At 51.1% G+C, this 19,914-nt stretch overlaps 1 protein-coding gene across 2 annotated transcripts in view; it reads left to right on the top strand.

Annotated features, from left to right (window-relative positions):
- Positions 1 to 5,526: 5,526 nt before the first annotated feature.
- The window catches only part of LOC136621251 (peroxisomal acyl-coenzyme A oxidase 2-like), a 53,445-nt gene continuing 39,057 nt past the window's right edge, over positions 5,527 to 19,914 (top strand). The window contains exons 1-2 of one of the 2 annotated variants that reach the window (XM_066596602.1): positions 5,527 to 5,869; positions 9,232 to 9,394. In XM_066596602.1, the coding sequence (XP_066452699.1) occupies positions 5,725 to 5,869; positions 9,232 to 9,394 (308 nt within the window). In that variant the 5' untranslated portion in view covers positions 5,527 to 5,724. Of the gene's footprint in view, positions 5,870 to 9,231; positions 9,395 to 19,914 lie in introns of those variants that run through there. The other variant, XM_066596603.1, reaches the window with a different exon arrangement.

The raw sequence follows: 19,914 nt of genomic DNA, 5'->3' as shown, positions 1-19,914 counted from the left end.
ACGTTGGATTTCATGGTACAACAGAATAAATTCCAGGCCCCGTTGCCCACTAATAGAGCCATTGAGCATCTAAAACGATAAAGAACTCCCTCAAATGACCCCATTTTAAAAACTAGACACCTTAATGAATTCATCTAGGGGTGTAATGCGTATTTTGACCCCACAGTATTTGAATGAATCTAAGCAAAGCAGAAGGAAAAAATTACAATTTTCATTTTTTTTGGCAATTTTGCCTATTTCAAAACAGTTTTTTTTTGTACAGCGCACATATGAATGAAGACCTTCACCCCAAAATGGATCCCCCCATTTGTCCCGTGTTCAAAAACATTCCTGTTGTGGCCCTAATCTACTTATAGGACACATGGTTAGGCCTATAATGGAGGGAACACCCGTTGGATTGCAGGGCACAACTGAATAAATTCCAGGACCCATTGCCCATTTGTACGGAATAAAAATTGACACCTTAAAATAATCCTCCCACCCCCACACACACTCCGCGCCCTTTTCGGCGTTCCCCAAATCTTAGATAAAAGTAATAATGTGAACTGTGTGGTATTTCCAAAGACAGGGGTAATTACGGAGGCTGGTTGGGATAGGCACATGGGGCAATAAAACCGTGTATCCCCCCCCCCTCCTCTCATGCTTTTTGGGGGGTATTTCGTGACCTCAGCCTCGGGGATGGGGTGTACAAAGTGGTGCTCTGTGAGTCTCCGTAAGTTTGATGAGGTGCGGCGGTCTCACACAGAAGACGCTCAACAAGCTGCTCCTGGAACTGCAGGAAGGCGACCGTATTACAGGTAGCGGTCTGAATAACGCCGGGCTCATGCAGCCGAAGGCGGAATCCGCTTGTGGAGGCCCACAGTGGATCCCATCTGTGAGCCTGGCTGTGACCCTGCGTACGGCCACGTAATGTACTGCGCATAACTGCCTACTCACACAGGCAGTCATTCACAGTACTTTTTTTTTTGTTTGTATTTTCCGCACCGTCGCTTAGTGATGACATGGGTACCCGCAGCCCGTACACATTGTAGTTGCGTATGGGTAGCGGGTATATCCGCGACCACGGAGCACAATGGGCTGTATGTTGCGGATATCCGCGGTAAAATAGAACCTGCTGCGTTCTCTTTTCTGCAAGTGGTTTACAAAATTCTGACCCACTGTGAGCGGAATTGTGTAATCCAATGCGATTGATCTGCGTATTAATACGGATCAGACGCATGCAGAATCTGTAATTCCTATCCGGTCATGTGAGACCGGCCAAAGGTAGATCGCTACCTTTTTTCACGTGACCGGGGACCGCTCAACGAGGCCACCCGTCACTGCTCCAGGCTCTCGGCGACCGTTGGTCGCTGGGAGTAAGGAGATTTTAAATTTTTTTGGGCTCCCCGACTCCTGCACATGTGTCCGGTATTTTGCCGGCGGTCGCATGCGCAGAATCCGGGAAAGTTCACGGATGAGGATCGCGTCGGGGTGCAAATACGCAGGCCTCCGTTAAAAAGTTTCGCATCGGTGAGGGGAGATGAACCTTCCCCTTTTTTTTACTTTTACGTGATCGCCATTATCCATTGGATAGCGGCGAACACGTGACCAGGAACCGCTCACCACGGATCTCCGTGAAATCTCCAGGCTTTCGGCAAAGTTTTGTAGCCAGTAGCAGGGAGATTTTAAATTACACTGGCAATCCACAGCTTTTGCGCATGTGTCCGCCACTTTGGCGACGGGCGCGTGCGCAGAAGCTGGGGTAAGGTCCGCGGATAAATCCGCGGGCCTTAGGCCGTCTTTTCATCCTCCCTCATGGATATAATCTGTGGGGGGTGATGAGACGTAAGATTTTTACCTTTTTTTTTCCTTTTTTAAACTTTTTTTTTTTGCTTTTTCACTTTTTTTTAAAAACTTTTTTACACTTTTTTTTTTACTTTACATGATCACTGTCATCCATTGGATAACAGTAATCATGTCCCCGGTATAATCTCTCTGCTCCTGGCTACACATGGCAGCCAGGAGCAGAGGGATTTTAAATTTCCCGGGGCACGAGCCCTTCTGTGCACGCGCCCGATGATTGACATCGGGCGCGCATGCGCAGACGGGGACCTCGGGTCCCGGGACATCGGGGAGGACCGAGGTGAGTATTTTCACCTCCACTCATGGATCCGATCCATGAGAGGAGGTGAAACTGACACTTTTTTAAAACTTTTTTTAACTTTTTCGCGATCGCCGCTATCCAATGGATAACGGCAATCGCAGGCCCGGGGACCGCTCACCACGGTCCCTGGTAACACCTCCTGGCTCCCGGCTACCTTCAGGAGCCGGGAGCCAGGAGATTTTAAATTTGCCGGGGGCTCCCGGGCTTCTGCGCATGCGTGTGACGTCATCGTCTGGAGCGCATGCGCAGAAGACCGCAGACGGGTCCTGGAGAACCCGATCTTCGGGGGACACCGCGGACAAGCCGGGTGAGTATTTTCAGCTGCCCTGATGGATCCGATCCATCAGGGCAGCTGAATATCTACCTTGTTACACAGTTTTGTTTACTTTATTGCGATCGGCACTATCCATTGGATAGCACCGATCGCAATGCCGGGGGTGACTGCCCACATTCTGGGATGACAGCTCCATGCCGTCAACTACCTGTGGGCACCGACAGCATGGAGCTGTCACGTCCTCAGGCAAGTGGGCATTAATCCAAAGAGGATGCATAAAACTACGTCCTCGAATTAAAGCCCACTTACTGAGGACGTAGTTTCCCGATTGGGCAGTCGTTAAGGGGTTAAACAAAAAATGAGAAAGTAGCATCCAGTCCAATAAAAGGGTTCCTGGGTGACAAACAGGGCCAGAGCAGTAGTCAGGGCTGCTCTTTTCAGGGCGGTTATTCCGATTAGGCTGGAACTCAGAATGTTCATTTTTACAACGTATTACGCACGTTCAGCCCTATTGCTTTCTATGGGTGCGTTTATAACGCAGTTTATACGCAATTGTGTATGTAAGGAGATTTTTACACATGTTGCTGGAAAACATGAGAAGGAATTTGAAAATGAAGAAGAAACCAGGAAGCCAGTGCATCACAGCGTTGCCTATGCCGGTAAAATGCTGTGACATTTACGCAGCGTATTACCGTATGGTCGTTTGAGTCCGGCCTCAGTTCTATTCTTATATTTTGTCATATCTGTTATTGCCAATATTAATTGATTTATGGTGTTTGCAGTTGTATTAGGCCTCTTGTCCACAGGAGCCGGCAACGGAAACCAACCCTGCTCACGGCCAAGGACCCAGCGTTCCTCTACGGGTGTTCCTTTTTCTCTATTGCGGATGTGTGCGGCACATGTGCAATAGAATTTGCTTATTTCAAACTCCTGCTGCGGCATGTCCGCAATTCAATGGAAGCCATCTGCACAGAATCTGCATTAAAATGGAGTATGCTGTGTTTTGTTTTCCGCAACAAAAGGTCCACATGGATTCTGCAAATCCAATTCGCCTGTGGACATTGGGCCTTAGTCTAAATATTTTGTCATCATGTGGTTTATTTCATGCCTCAGTATTTTTTTATTCCCATCTCCACCATCTTGCCTCCTCTACAAGGATTAATAGGGGCAGATTTGAGATTGAGGTTGCCCTTTTCAGGGAGGGTGCTCTGAATTGATGGGTTACACTAAGGATTAGTAGTAGAGATGAGCGAGCGTGCTCGTTTAAGCCTGCTACTCGAGTGAGTAGCAGTCTTTTCGAGTAACTGTACTCGCCTGAGCAGGATGAAGGGGGGGGGGGGGGCCTGCGTGGGGCAGCTGGGGGAAGGGGGAGAGAGAGATCTGCTCCCGGCGTCTTCCGTCTCCTGCTTTGCGCCGGCTTCCGAGACCCGCACAGAAATAGGACATGCCGCAATTTGTTTTCCTCGTGTGTTTCACACGGACAAATCGCGGCTGTATGCATAGGATTGCGTTTTGCAATGCAATCCCATGGCAGCGGGTACGGGTGGAAATTCTGCGGGAAATCCTGCTGCAGAATTTCCACCTGTGTGCAGGGGGCCTTACAGGAGGAAAGAAGAGAGAGGGGAGGCATGATGGAAACCCTTATGTATGTTAAAGATATAAATAAGGTTCGGGAGAGAAGTGTTTTATTAGGAGGCTAAACACTAGAACAAGGGAGCACAATCTGAGATTAGTTGGGGGAAAATCAGAAACAATGTCAGGTAGTATTATTTTACTGAAAAAATAGTAAATGCTTGGAACAAACTTCCAGCAATTGTAGTTAGAAAATCAACAATAAATGAATTTAAGTAAACCTGGTATAAGCATAAATCTATCCTGAGAAAAGTAATATAAGTGCACACTATATGGACTAGGGCAGTTGTGGCGAACTTATGGCACGAGTGCCAAAGGTGGCACGCAGAGCCCTCCCTGCTGGCACGTGCTCCAGCTGCCATTTAACACGGTAGTGAATACCGTCTGGGGTGCCACAGCACCCCGTCCAGTATTCAATCAGTGGCGCTGATCCCCGGTGCACACTGTGACGTCAGTGTGCACCCGGGATCCTCCTCCTCCCTCCCCTCACGTCTTCTCCTTGGTTCTGTGAGAGCAAAGGGGAGGACGCACAAACTGACCTCACACATGGTGGCAGTGCCGAGCAGAGGGGGTCACTATTACTACTGAATCCACTGTAGGGGTCACTATTACTACTGAAGCCAATGTGGCGGTCACTATTACTACTGGGTCCACTGTAGGGGTCACTATTACTACTTGGGCTACTGTGTGGGGGTCACTAATACAGCTGAGGTTGCTGTGGGGGACACTATTTCTACTGAAACTATTGTGGGGGTCACTATTACTACTGGAGCTACTGTGGAGCTCACTATTACTGCTGAGGCCACTGTGGGGGTCACTATTACTACTGGGATAACTTTACACATGGCAAAAATGCTGCAGAATTTCCTCAGCAGAAATTTCTGTGGCAAATACCATAGCATTTCTACAGTCAAAGGGTGCATTCACACGGACGTATATCGGCTCGGCGTGAAAACCGAGGAGAGGTGGGCGGGGGTGGGGCTAATTTGCGGAACTTAGCCCCGCCCCCATCCCGCCTCTCCTCATTGCAAATAGTGCAGAGGGGTGGAGAGGAGGCAGAGGGGGGCGTGAGCTTAGTTCCTGCTCCTGGCTTTTCCATCCTTCCCCCTCTGCAGATGAGGACGACATATATCAGCTCGGCGTGAAAACCGGGCCGATATACGTTCGTGTGAATCCAGCCAAACTCTGTGTATTTTGAAACAGCCCTGTCCTTTTTATAACAACGGAGGTAAAGTCATACATCGTGATAAGCCCAGTGCCCTGACGTGTTGGCACTTTGTGATAAATAAGCTTTTGGGTTGCAGTTTGGGCACTCAGTCTCTAAAAGGTTCGCCATTACTGGACTAGGGGGTCTTTTTCTGCTGTCAGTTTTCAGTTTCTATATTCCTCTGCAGCTTACAATTTTGGTAGGAAAAGAGTTAACAGCAGGGACAGCCTCCCTCCCTCTACAGGCTTATGAGAACACTTGTGCCTCTCCTCCTCCCACTACTCAGTACATTATTGCAAAAACTCCAGGACACTTTGTTTTATTGGTTCCTGTTGTCTAGCTGTAATCTTTGACATTAATGAACCTCTGGTGTCCTGACTCTACTATCTGAGGATGTTCTATCTGTGAAGTTACCATTCAGACAGCCACCCTGCAAGGAAGGCCCTCGCTCCCTGTATACACTATACAATGGCCTGGTGGAAAGTGAGCGCTGCAAGGAGAGACGTTAACCCTGACCTTGCCAGTGAGAGGGAAAGACCTTCCTTCAATGTGGAGACCCTTACTAATATTCTAGATGGAGGTGTGGAGGAGACTCTCATCAGGAGAGCAGTAGGTAAGGTCTGATCTGGAAGTCATGGTTGGGCTTTACTCTCCTCCATTTTTAAATTTTTTGCTTTTGAAACACTGGTGAATTTATAATAACAAACACAGATGTAGCAGAGCTGAATATGTAATTGATTTCTATAGGATTATTCTCAGTCCTAGATGATTTTATAGTTTTTGTTTGTTTTGGTGTATTCACCTGATGCAGTCAATTCGTACTCAAGTGCGGCAGTTTAGCAAACACAACTGCTAACATTGTGATTTGTCTGCACGGTGTGAGCAGACCTTAAAGGGGTTGTCTCACGCCGAAACGTTTTTTTTTTTTATTCAATAGGCCCCCCCCCGTTCGGCGCGAGACAAACCCAAGGGATGGGTTAAAAAAAAAAAAAGTTTGTGACTTACCCGAATCCCCGTGCTGCGGCGACTTCTTTCTTCCTTTACCAAGATGGCCGCCGGGATCTTCATCCACGATGCACCGCGCGTCTTCTCCCATGGTGCACCGTGGGCTCTGTGCGGTCCATTGCCGATTCCAGCCTCCTGATTGGCTGGAATCGGCACATGTGACGGGGCGGAGCTACGAGGACCAGCTCTCCAGCACGAGCGGCCCCATTCACCAGGGAGAAGACCGGACTGCGCAAGCGCATCTAAAAACGCCAGAAGACAGCGAATTTAGACGGATCCATGGCGACGGGGACGCTAGCAACGGAGCAGGTAAGTGAATAACTTCTGTATGGCTCATAATTAATGCACGATGTATATTACAAAGTGCATTAATATGGCCATACAGAAGTGCTTACCCCACTTGATTTCACGAGACAACCCCTTTAAGGCCTCCCTCACACAGACGATTTTTTTTTTCAGCGTTTAGCGCTGCGCTGTCAGACGCTCCCATTGTATTCAATAGGGCCTCTCACACAACCTCAGACAGCCTCTTGATTGCAGCGTGTTCCAGCACCGCGATTTTTCAGAGTCTGTTCTGTTCTTGGGAGTTTAGCGCTCCTTATCCGCAGATCAAGCTGCCCATAGAGAAGCATGGGCATCCGAAAATGGATTTAAAGCATGAGGACTTGATTTGTGGACACTTTGGTTCGGAAAACAAATAGCAGCATGCTCCATTTTTCTCCGGCTCCCGCAGGGACAACTTCCATTTAAGTCAATTGAAGCCCTCCGATACGCGGCACACCCGCAGCTGACACTGCGGATCTGTTGTTGATCCGCGGGAAAGTAGGAGATTTAAAAAAGAAAACGAAAACTGGACTGTGCATGTTCGACGGCAAGCCGTGAGGACCGTGCGCAGTACAGCGAACCCGGAAGAGGAGGGATTCGTACGGACGCCGCTGCTGGGCAAAGCTGATAAGCAGGGCACACTTGGCACGAGCAGATTGCGTGTGGGATTTCCTGTATGGAATCCGCACGCGCCGTGGACATGAGGCCTTAGAAGTAGTACCGGTAGTGCAGTTCACAAGGCACTGACCGAAACATTAGGTGTGGTGGCAAAAATATACCACTACCAGCATATACAGGATGTCTAACTTATACTAGCTGTACATATGTAACTATACACAGGAGATATCCGGGTTATACGGGCGTGGTCCCTATCACTATATACAGGAGATGTAACTTATACCAGCATGGTCCACATGACTATTTACAGGGAGATGTACATACATCTATTTCCCTGTACATAGTAATATGGGCCATACTGGTATAACCTGGAGATCTCCCTGTATATAATTCTATATGTTCATCTGGTATAGGTTATACATCCTGTATATAGTGATATGAACCATACCAGTATAACCTGGGTATTTCCTGTATCTGATTGCACAATTACACACAAATAAAAAAAAAAGGCATCTAAAACCTGCATTCCATTTTAAAGAAGCCACATGTATTTAAATCCACATGCCGTTTTTATTAGTGTATGCGGCTTCTTAAAAACAGATGTAGTTTTTGAATTCTGAATGCATTTTTTAAATCTGTTTTTTTTAATTGTGGTTCAAAAATGCAACAAAAATCATGAACACAGAATAAGGCCAGGCTCATACGAGGTTTAATAGTATATAATGTGCACATAATACGCAGTGAATGGAGTCATTAAAAATATATTGATTTTCATTGATCCATTCATACTTGCATATATACATTGAATAAAAAAGTACGCAACATGTTGTATTTTACTGCGTATTACGCACAAAAGAGCCCTATTCTCAATGGGTACGTAATAAATGCTGTATATATGCAATTACATTGCCTATGTGCGGCGTTTGAACGCAACGTCGCTAAGTGACAGAGCGGGCAGTTTAAAAAAAGAATCCAGGAAGACTGCATAACAGCATGAGCACACTGGCTCCAGTGGGTGCTGTGTGTACAGCGCTATCTTCCCAGTAATGCTTTCCGGGGAGAAAAACTCCATAGATACAGCAGGGGATGGCACATGCCACAATGAGGTCCAAGGCCTATGGCAGTACACTAGAGGCCCCATGGAATTCAATGTAAAGCCTTACTACAGTAGGATCCATAGTGCTTAGGATCCTTTTACATGTAAATATATTTGAGGGGAGGGCAGGGCAGGGCAGGGGGGACTGGTGAGGCTTGTTCCCTCCTTGCTGGGTGCCAGGCTGGGCACGAATATTTCTAATCAGAGAATTTGGATACCAGGCTAAAGGCCTCCTTCCCACGAACGGATTTACGCCGCGTAAATTCGCGGCAAAAATCCGCTGCGTGGCCCCCTGCTATTAGGTTCTATTGAACCTAATAGCACAATGCTCACGATGCGTAATTCCACCGCGGAATTACGCACCGCGATTTCTCCCATCCTCACCCGCAGCATGCTCTATTTGCTGCGGGTGAGGACGGGCTGTACGCGCTGATGGCTTCCATTGCAGTCAATGGAAGCCGTCCGTTCACGCTATCTCCCGCTGTAACCAGCGGGAGATAGCGTGAAAAAACGCTTCCCCACCTACCGCCGCAGCGTCACTTGACGCGGCCGGCGCGTCACGTGACGCGGTGGGCGTGTCACACGACGCGACGGCGGTGGGCGGGGAAGCGTTTTCACGCTATCTCCCGCAGGTAAGTATAGGGGCTCTGGGGGGCGCCGTGACGGGCTTCACTGCGTAATATTACGCGGCGGAGCCCGTCACGCTCGTGGGAAGGAGGCCTAAGGCAGTGAACGGAACTCTTGCTCTCAGCGAAGGACAGCCTGGCTACAACCGGGTGTCTTTTTTTTTTTTTTTAGTGCATAATTCTTTTTAGATGATATTTCTTTCCTTCTTGACCTTGCTTCTTAAGTATTTTCAATCAGTTTGTTTTCCATGTATTACACGTTATATAAATGATAACAGACACACTTATCTGCTCTTATTTCCTTAGTGAGCCTCGTTATCAAGGATCCCATCTTCAGCCGAGAATACATGTACTTCAAGACCCCCTCCGAGAGATATGAAGGAGCCGTCAGGAACAGTTTACACATGCAGAGGAAAATCAAGGAAATGGGATGGGATGAAAATAGCCGGGAGGTTAAATATATTTACAGGTTATTTACCCACATTCATATATATGACGTTAAAGGGATGGCTGATACAGTGGAATTTTCTATTCTATTTATTCATTAGGGAGTCCTCCAATCTACTCAACTCCCTAAGCAATGCTCAATAGAGATCGTGGATGGACTATCGCCGCAGGGAAAGCAATGCACGCTTCCCATGGCGTTGCTATGGAGAACGCAGCCCCCCCTCCCCCCCGTCCACGAGCGGAGAATCATAGCATGCTGCAAATTGACGCGATTCTCCGTGGTGAGCCGATCTGTCAGATAGGCGCTCACCGCGGAGATCAGTCTGCCGGCTCCTGCTCCCGAGCGGCGGGGGATCCGCCGCAGGATATCGCAACATCTGTAGACAGGCAACCTAAGTTTCATGCTGTCCTAACTTCATCGTTGTTCGATTTTTCTATTAAATAGACAGACAAATGTGTAACTCCCATCAATTACGAGGATACAATATTGCATCGGCTCTGATTGTATGTCTCCGAGAGATACTGATAATTCTATTTTGTCCAAACTCCCCAGGACACCGTATCATCCAGGCCATTGTGTTCTAACTTGTTTGACCAATTGCTGGGTTTTGTGTCTTGTCAGCTGACAAGTGGAAATATAATGGCACTGCTGAGGGTGGAGAGCACAGTTGGGCTAACTTCACGTGGGCAAGAGCGATATTGGGCTGTGAATCACGGTCTGTTATTGCCCTTGCCATCCATGTGAAAGCTCCAGGGATGTGAGGCGTTTTCATGGGAAAATGGCCTTGCATCACTGCGGGGATGAAGAGATCCTCTGCCGTGGCAGAGATAGCACAGTTCTCCCATTGCTTTTAAAGGAGATGTCCCGCGGCAGCAAGTGGGTCTATACACTTCTGTATGGCCATAATAATGCACTTTGTAATATACATTGTGCATTAATTATGAGCCATACAGAAGTTATAAAAAGTTTTATACTGACCTGCTCCGTTGCTAGCGTCCTCGTCTCCATGGTGCCGACTAATTTTCGGCCTCCGATGGCCAAATTAGCCGCGCTTGCGCAGTCCGGGTCTTCTGTAGTCTTCTATGGAGCCGCTCGTGCCAGAGAGCGGCTCCGTGTAGCTCCGCCCCGTCACGTGCCGATTCCAGCCAATCAGGAGGCTGGAATCGGCAGTGGACCGCACAGAAGAGCTGCGGTCCACGAAGACAGAGGATCCCGGCGGCCAGGCCATCTTCAGCAGGTGAGTATGAAGACGCCGGACCGCCGGGATTCAGGTAAGCGCTGTGCGGGTGGGTTTTTTAACCCCTGCATCGGGGTTGTCTCGCGCCGAACGGGGGGGGGGGGGGGTTTAAAAAAAAAAAAACCCGTTTCGGCGCGGGACATCTCCTTTAATGGGGCCGGTTCTGCGGCCAACAGCCCTTATACAAACTATGGGGCTGCGATGCGAGAGATTTCGCAGCTAGATAGAACATGCTGTGATTTGTTTCTTGCATCGCATCGTGCTACTATGCAGGAAAAAGCCGCTCATGTGTATGACCCCAATCAACAGAATGGGGTTCATATCTGTGAGTCTCACAACCGACAAATCTTGTGTGATTTTTTTTTTTTTTTTTTTTGTCGACCGTGTGAAGCCGGCATTAGACATGATGTAAAACTGCATGAAATTATTGCTAAGTGTTTTCCATCTACCTACAATTGCTTCACAAGCCCTTTGTTCTTCCTGGTTGCTGCTGACCAGGACTTGTGCTACCGCTGCCAATAGTGATCAATGGTGATAGGAGCTTTAGAAAATGTTCTTCCATTTGCAAAGCAGGACACTAACAAACCCAAAGTTTGTCAAATTGCACAAGCGTTCAAACGTTATAGGTGCAGCCGTGAAAATTTTGCAAATTGGAAGTTAGAACACTATGCAACTAAGGCCTCCCTCACACAGGTGTTTGCAGAAATGCAGCGTTTTTGAACCCTGTGTTTACTGCAGATTCAGCCTGTTATGCCGGATTCAGGTTCATGCGTTATGCCAATATTTTGGCTGCGGTTTCAGCCATAGGATGCTGGGGGAAAAAAAATCAATACACTCCTTGTAGGTGCCGTTGGGATCCCCCGCTGGTGTTTTCAGAGATTTGGGCCGGCTGTTGGGCACTTGTCAAGCCGGCAAAGCATCTATTGCTAGAGATGGGGATTGAATTCCCCACCTTCCCAGCAAGAGATTGCTCTGATTGGCTGAATCGGCTCAGTGACAGCCCTCTTAGCCAATCATAGCCAGCGCTGAATACACCAATGCTGTGCTTTGACACCTGTGTGAGCAGCCCCGTTGAAATGAATGAGAGCATTGTACAGCGTTTAGTGCTGCGCTGAAAAAGCAACACTAAACGCTGTACAAAAACGTATATGCAAATACACCTGTACGAACCCCGTCCTTCATAAATGGCTGGTGCACTCTTGCTCTGCTCAAAGATATCCAAGAATGGCTGAATATGAGAAGTCATATATTTTAAAGGCGCAATGGTCTCTTCTTAAAGGATTAATTTGTGTAGTGAGTACTAAGTTCTTGGTCTCCGATGCAAAACTTGCGACAGGGCCTTCACCATATGCCAATTATAAGTACTAATCTGAAAGTACTAATGACCACTCGTCCATGAGTGAGTGAGTTAAATGTTCTGCCCCATATCACATGACTGTGACATTATCACAGGTCCTAAAGCATAAAACATGCAGAGCCTGACGGCTGATAGGACCTGTAAGGATGTCACCATCAGGTAATGAGCCACTTGGGCTCTGACCACCGCTCCTGATAACATGACGGTGATGTTATCACAAGTCCTAAAGCAGCAGAGCCCGATGAAGTGTGTGTGTGGCGTGCATGTAGCGGAGCTGTGTGTGTGTGTGTGGCGTGCATGTAGCGGAGCTGTGTGTCTGTGGCGTGCATGTAGCGGAGCTGTGTGTGTGGCGTGCATGTAGCGGAGCTGTGTGTGTGTGGCGTGCATGTAGCGGAGCTGTGTGTGTGTGGCGTGCATGTAGCGGAGCTGTGTGTGTGTGGCGTGCATGTAGCGGAGCTGTGTGTGTGTGTGGCGTGCATGTAGCGGAGCTGTGTGTGTGTGTGGCGTGCATGTAGCGGAGCTGTGTGTGTGTGTGGCGTGCATGTAGCGGAGCTGTGTGTGTGTGTGGCGTGCATGTAGCGGAGCTGTGTGTGTGTGTGGCGTGCATGTAGCGGAGCTGTGTGTGTGTGTGGCGTGCATGTAGCGGAGCTCTGTGTGTGTGTGGCGTGCATGTAGCGGAGCTGTGTGTGTGTGTGGCGTGCATGTAGCGGAGCTGTGTGTGTGTGTGGCGTGCATGTAGCGGAGCTGTGTGTGTGTGTGGCGTGCATGTAGCGGAGCTGTGTGTGTGTGGCGTGCATGTAGCGGAGCTGTGTGTGTGTGGCGTGCATGTAGCGGAGCTGTGTGTGTGTGTGGCGTGCATGTAGCGGAGCTGTGTGTGTCGTGCATGTAGCGGAGCTGTGTGTGTGGCGTGCATGTAGCGGAGCTGTGTGTGTGTGTGTGTGTGGCGTGCAAGTAGCGGAGCTGTGTGTGTGTGGCGTGCATGTAGCGGAGCTCTGTGTGTGTGTGTGTGTGTGTGTGTGTGTGTGTGTGTGTGTGGCGTGCCTGTAGCGGAGCTGCGTGTGTGTGGGGCGTGCCTGTAGCGGAGCTGCGTGTGTGTGTGGCGTGCCTGTAGCAGAGCTGTGTGTGTGGCGTGCCTGTAGCGGAGCTGTGTGTGTGGCGTGCCTGTAGCGGAGCTGTGTGTGTGTGTGTGGCGTGCCTGTAGCGGAGCTGTGTGTGTGTGTGTGTGGCGTGCCTGTAGCGGAGCTGTGTGTGTGTGTGTGTGTGTGTGTGGCGTGCCTGTAGCGGAGCTGTGTGTGTGTGTGGCGTGCCTGTAGCGGAGCTGTGTGTGTGTGTGTGGCGTGCATGTAGCGGAGCTGTGTGTGTGTGTGGCGTGCATGTAGCGGAGCTGTGTGTGTGTGTGGCGTGCATGTAGCGGAGCTGTGTGTGTGTGTGTGGCGTGCATGTAGCGGAGCTGTGTGTGGCGTGCATGTAGCGGAGCTGTGTGTGTGTGTGGCGTGCATGTAGCGGAGCTGTGTCTGTGTGTGGCTTGCCTGTAGCGGAGCTGTGTGTGTGTGTGTGGGGGGGGGGGGGCGTGCCTGTAGCGGAGCTGTGTGTGTGGCGTGCCTGTAGCGGAGCTGTGTGTGTGGCGTGCCTGTAGCGGAGCTGTGTGTGGCGTGCATGTAGCAGAGCTGTGTGTGTGTGTGGCGTGCATGTAACGGAGCTGTGTGTGTGTGGCGTGCATGTAGCGGAGCTGTGCGTGTGTGTGGCGTGCATGTAGCGGAGCTGTGCGTGTGTGTGGCGTGCATGTAGCGGAGCTGTGCGTGTGTGTGGCGTGCATGTAGCGGAGCTGTGCGTGTGTGTGGCGTGCATGTAGCGGAGCTGTGCGTGTGTGTGGCGTGCATGTAGCGGAGCTGTGTGTGTGTGTGGCGTGCATGCAGCGGAGCTGTGTGTGTGTGTGTGGCGTGCATGTAGCGGAGCTGTGTGTGTGTGTGGCGTGCATGTAGCGGAGCTGTGTGTGTGGCGTGCATGTAGCGGAGCTGTGTGTATGTGTGTGTGTGGCGTGCATGTAGCGGAGCTGTGTGTGTCTTGCATGTAGCGGAGCTGTGTGTGTGTCTTGCATGTAGCGGAGCTGTGTGTGTGTGTCTTGCATGTAGCGGAGCTGTGTGTGTGTGTCTTGCATGTAGCGGAGCTGTGTGTCTTGCATGTAGCGGAGCTGTGTGTGTGTCTTGCATGTAGCGGAGCTGTGTGTGTGTGTGTCCTGCATGTAGCGGAGCTGTGTGTGTGTGTGTGTGTGTGTGGCGAGAATGTAGCGGAGCTGTGTGTGTGTGTGTGAGACGTGCATGTAGCGGAGCTGTGTGTGTGACGTGCATGTAGTGGGGCTGTGTGTGTGTGTGTGTGGCGTGCATGTAGCGGAGCTGTGTGTGTGGCGTGCATGTAGCGGAGCTGTGTGTGTGGCGTGCATGTAGCGGAGCTTGTGTGTGTGTGTAACGTGCATGTAGCGGAGCTGTGTGTGTGTGTAACGTGCTTGTAGCGGAGCTGTGTGTATGTGACGTGCATGTAGCAGAACTGTGCGTGTGTGTGTGATGTGCATGTAGCAGAGCTGTGTGTGTGACGTGCATGTAGCAGAGCTGCTTGTGTGTGTGTAATGTGCATGTAGCGGAGCTGTGTGTGGCGTGCATGTAGCAGAGCTGTGTGTGTGTGTGGCGTGCATGTAACGGAGCTGTGTGTGTGTGGCGTGCATGTAACGGAGCTGTGTGTGTGTGTGGCGTGCATGTAGCGGAGCTGTGCGTTTGTGTGGCGTGCATGTAGCGGAGCTGTGTGTGTGGGTTGCGTGCATGTAGCGGAGCTGTGTGTGTGTGTTGCGTGCATGTAGCGGAGCTGTCTGTGTGTGTGTGGCGTGCATGTAGCGGAGCTGTGTGTGGCGTGCATGTAGCGGAGCTGTGTGTGTGTCTTGCATGTAGCGGAGCTGTGTGTGTGTGTGTCTTGCATGTAGCGGAGCTGTGTGTGTGTGTGTGTGTGTGTGGCGAAAATGTAGCGGAGCTGTGTGTGTGTGTGAGACGTGCATGTAGCGGAGCTGTGTGTGGCCTGCATGTAGTGGAGCTGTGTGTGTGTGTGTGGCGTGCATGTAGCGGAGCTGTGTGTGTGTGTGTGGCGTGCATGTAGCGGAGCTGTGTGTGTGGCGTGCATGTAGCGGAGCTGTGTGTGTGTGGCGTGCATGTAGCGGAGCTGTGTGTGTGTGTGAGACGTGCATGTAGCGGAGCTGTGTGTGTGACGTGCATGTAACGGAGCTGTGTGTGTCTGTGACGTGCATGTAGCAGAGCTGTGTGTGGCGTGCGTGTAGCGCTGCTGTGTGTGACGTGCATGTAGCAGAGCTGTGTGTGGCGTGCATGTAGCAGAGCTGTGTGTGACGTGCATGTAGCGGTGCTGTGTGTGACGTGCATGTAGCGGAGCTCTGTGTGTGTGATGTGCATTTACGGGAGCTCTGTGTGTGTGACGTGCATGTAGCGGAGCTGTGTGTGTGTGACGTGAATGTAGCGGAGCTCTGTGTGTGACGTGCATGTAGCAGAGCTTTTTGTGTGACGTGCATGTAGCAGAGCTTTTTGTGTGACGTGCATGTAGCGGAGCTGTGTGTGTGACGTGCATGTAGTGGGGCTGTGTGTGTGTGTGGCGTGCATGTAGCGGAGCTGTGTGTGTAACGTGCATGTAGCGGAGCTGTGTGTGTAACGTGCATGTAGCGGAGCTGTGTGTGTGGCGTGCATGTAGCGGAGCTGTGTGTGTGTAACGTGCTTGTAGCGGAGCTGTGTGTGTGTGACGTGCATGTAGCGGAGGTGTGTGTGTGACGTGCATGTAGCAGAACTGTGCGTGTGTGTGTGATGTGCATGTAGCAGAGCTGTGTGTGTGACGTGCATGTAGCAGAGCTGTGTGTGTGTGTGACGTGCATGTAGCAGAGCTGTGTGTGTGTGACGTGCATGTAGCAGAGCTGTGTGTGTGACGTGCATGTAGCAGAGCTGTGTGTGTGACGTGCATGTAGCAGAGCTGTGTGTGTGACGTGCATGTAGCAGAGCTGTGTGTGTGACGTGCATGTAGCAGAGCTGTGTGTGTGTGTGACGTGCATGTAGCGGAGCTGTGTGTGTGTGTGTGTGTGACGTGCATGTAGCGGAGCTGTGTGTGTGTGTGGTACATGTAGCTGAGCTGTGTGTGTGATGTGCATGTAGCAGAGCTCTGTGTGTGTGTGCGTGTGATGTGCATGTAGCAGAGCTGTGTGTGCGTGACGTGCTTGTAGCAGAGCTGTGTGTGTGTGACGTGTATGTAGCCGAGCTGTGCGTGTGTGACGTGCATGTAGCAGAGCTGTTTGTGTGTGACGTGCATGTAGCAGAGCTGTTTGTGTGACGTGCATGTAGCAGAGCTGTGCATGTGTGTGACGTGCATGTAGTAGAGCTGTGCGTGTGTGTAACGTGCATGTTGTAGAGCTGTGTGTGTGTAACGTGCATGTAGTAGAGCTGTGTGTAACGTGCATGTAGCAGAGCTGTGTGTGTGTAACGTGCATGTAGCGGAGCTGTGTGTGTGTGACGTGCATGTAGCGGAGCTGTGTGTGTGTGACGTGCATGTAGCGGAGCTGTGTGTGTGTGTGACGTGCATGTAGCGGAGCTGTGTGTGTGAGACGTGCATGTAGCGGAGCTGTGTGTGTGTGTGATGTGCATGTAGCTGAGCTGTGTGTGTGACGTGCATGTAGCGGAGCTGTGTGTGTGTGTGACGTGCATGTAGCGGAGCTGTCTGTGTGTGTGTGACGTGCATGTAGCGGAGCTGTGTGTGTGTGTGTGACGTGCATGTAGCGGAGCTGTGTGTGTGGGTTGCGTGCATGTAGCGGAGCTGTGTGTGTGTGTTGCGTGCATGTAGCGGAGCTGTCTGTGTGTGTGGGGCGTGCATGTAGCGGAGCTGTGTGTGGCGTGCATGTAGCGGAGCTGTGTGTGTGTCTTGCATGTAGCGGAGCTGTGTGTGTGTGTGTCTTGCATGTAGCGGAGCTGTGTGTGTGTGTGTGGCGAGAATGTAGCGGAGCTGTGTGTGTGTGTGAGACGTGCATGTAGCGGAGCTGTGTGTGGCCTGCATGTAGTGGAGCTGTGTGTGTGTGTGTGGCGTGCATGTAGCGGAGCTGTGTGTGTGTGTGGCGTGCATGTAGCGGAGCTGTGTGTGTGGCGTGCATGTAGCGGAGCTGTGTGTGTGTGGCGTGCATGTAGCGGAGCTGTGTGTGTGTGTGAGACGTGCATGTAGCGGAGCTGTGTGTGTGACGTGCATGTAACGGAGCTGTGTGTGTCTGTGACGTGCATGTAGCAGAGCTGTGTGTGGCGTGCGTGTAGCGCTGCTGTGTGTGACGTGCATGTAGCAGAGCTGTGTGTGGCGTGCATGTAGCAGAGCTGTGTGTGACGTGCATGTAGCGGTGCTGTGTGTGACGTGCATGTAGCGGAGCTCTGTGTGTGTGATGTGCATTTACGGGAGCTCTGTGTGTGTGACGTGCATGTAGCGGAGCTGTGTGTGTGTGACGTGAATGTAGCGGAGCTCGGTGTGTGTGACGTGCATGTATCGGAGCTGTATGTGTGTGTGTATGACATGCATGTAGCGGAGCTGTCTGTGTGTGTGTGACGTGCATGTAGCGGAGCTGTCTGTGTGTGTGTGACGTGCATGTAGCGGAGCTGTGTGTGTGTGTGTGACGTGCATGTAGCGGAGCTGTGTGTGTGACGTGCATGTAGCGGAGCTGTGTGTGTGTGTGACGTGCATGTAGCGGAGCTGTGTGTGTGTGTGACGTGCATGTAGCGGAGCTGTGTGTGTGTGACGTGCATGTAGCGGAGCTGTGTGTGTGTGACGTGCATGTAGCGGAGCTGTGTGTGTGTGACGTGCATGTAGCGGAGCTGTGTGTGTGTGACGTGCATGTAGCGGAGCTGTGTGTGTGAGACGTGCATGTAGCGGAGCTGTGTGTGTGAGACGTGCATGTAGCGGAGCTGTGTGTGTGTGTGATGTGCATGTAGCTGAGCTGTGTGTGTGACGTGCATGTAGCGGAGCTGTTTGTGTGTGTGACGTGCATGTAGCAGAGCTGTTTGTGTGACGTGCATGTAGCAGAGCTGTGCGTGTGTGTGACGTGCATGTAGTAGAGCTGTGTGTGTGTAACGTGCATGTAGTAGAGCTGTGTGTAACGTGCATGTAGCAGAGCTGTGTGTGTGACGTGCATGTAGCGGAGCTGTGTGTGTGTGTGTGACGTGCATGTAGCGGAGCTGTGTGTGTGTGTGTGACGTGCATGTAGCGGAGCTGTGTGTGTGTGTGACGTGCATGTAGCGGAGCTGTGTGTGTGTGTGACGTGCATGTAGCGGAGCTGTGTGTGTGTGACGTGCATGTAGCGGAGCTGTGTGTGTGTGACGTGCATGTAGCGGAGCTGTGTGTGTGTGACGTGCATGTAGCGGAGCTGTGTGTGTGTGACGTGCATGTAGCGGAGCTGTGTGTGTGAGACGTGCATGTAGCGGAGCTGTGTGTGTGTGTGATGTGCATGTAGCGGAGCTGTGTGTGTGACGTGCATGTAGCGGAGCTGTTTGTGTGTGTGACGTGCATGTAGCAGAGCTGTTTGTGTGACGTGCATGTAGCAGAGCTGTACGTGTGTGTGACGTGCATGTAGTAGAGCTGTGTGTGTGTAACGTGCATGTAGTAGAGCTGTGTGTAACGTGCATGTAGCAGAGCTGTGTGTGTGTAACGTGCATGTAGCGGAGCTGTGTGTGTGTGACGTGCATGTAGCGGAGCTGTGTGTGTGTGACGTGCATGTAGCGGAGCTGTGTGTGTGTGACGTGCATGTAGCGGAGCTGTGTGTGTGTGACGTGCATGTAGCGGAGCTGTGTGTGTGAGACGTGCATGTAGCGGAGCTGTGTGTGTGTGTGATGTGCATGTAGCTGAGCTGTGTGTGTGACGTGCATGTAGCGGAGCTGTGTGTGTGTGTGACGTGCATGTAGCGGAGCTGTGTGTGTGACGTGCATGTAGCGGAGCTGTTTGTGTGTGTGACGTGCATGTAGCAGAGCTGTTTGTGTGTGTGACGTGCATGTAGCAGAGCTGTTTGTGTGTGTGACGTGCATGTAGCAGAGCTGTTTGTGTGTGTGACGTGCATGTAGCAGAGCTGTTTGTGTGTGTGACGTGCATGTAGCAGAGCTGTGCGTGTGTGTGACGTGCATGTAGCAGAGCTGTGCGTGTGTGTGACGTGCATGTAGCAGAGCTGTGCGTGTGTGACGTGCATGTAGCAGAGCTGTGTGTGTGTGTGACGTGCATGTAGCAGAGCTGTGTGTGTGACGTGCATGTAGCAGAGCTGTATGTGTGTGACGTGCATGTAGTAGAGCTGTGTGTGTGACGTGCATGTAGCAGAGCTGTGTGTGTGTGACGTGCATGTAGCGGAGCTGTGTGTGTGTGTGACGTGCATGTAGCGGAGCTGTGTGTGTGTGTGGTACATGTAGCGGAGCTGTGTGTGTGATGTGCATGTAGCAGAGCTGTGTGTGCGTGACGTGCTTGTAGCAGAGCTGTGTGTGTGACATGCATGTAGCAGAGCTGTGTGTGTGTGACGTGCATGTAGCAGAGCTGTGTGTGTGTGTGTGTGTGACGTGCATGTAGCAGAGCTGTGTGTGTGTGTGAGACGTGCATGTAGCTGAGCTGTGTGTGTGTGTGTGAGACGTGCATGTAGCGGAGCTGTGTGTGTGTGTGTGTGTGTGTGGTACATGTAGCAGAGCTGTGTGTGCGTGACATGCATGTAGCAGAGCTCTGTGTGTGACGTGCATGTTGCGGAGCTGTGTGTGTGTGTGATGTGCATGTAGCGGAGCTGTGTGTGTGTGTGGCGTGCATGTAGCGCTGCTGTGTGTGTGTGACGTGCAAGTAGCAGAGCTGTGTATGTGGCGTGCATGTAGCAGAGCTGTGTGTGGCGTGCATGTAGCGGTGCTGTGTGTGACGTGC

The sequence above is a fragment of the Eleutherodactylus coqui genome, chromosome 3 (assembly GCF_035609145.1).
Source record: "Eleutherodactylus coqui strain aEleCoq1 chromosome 3, aEleCoq1.hap1, whole genome shotgun sequence".
NCBI lineage: Eukaryota > Metazoa > Chordata > Amphibia > Anura > Eleutherodactylidae > Eleutherodactylus > Eleutherodactylus coqui.
Note: the sequence above shows the minus strand (reverse complement) of the source record. Positions and strands in the feature narration are given on the sequence as shown.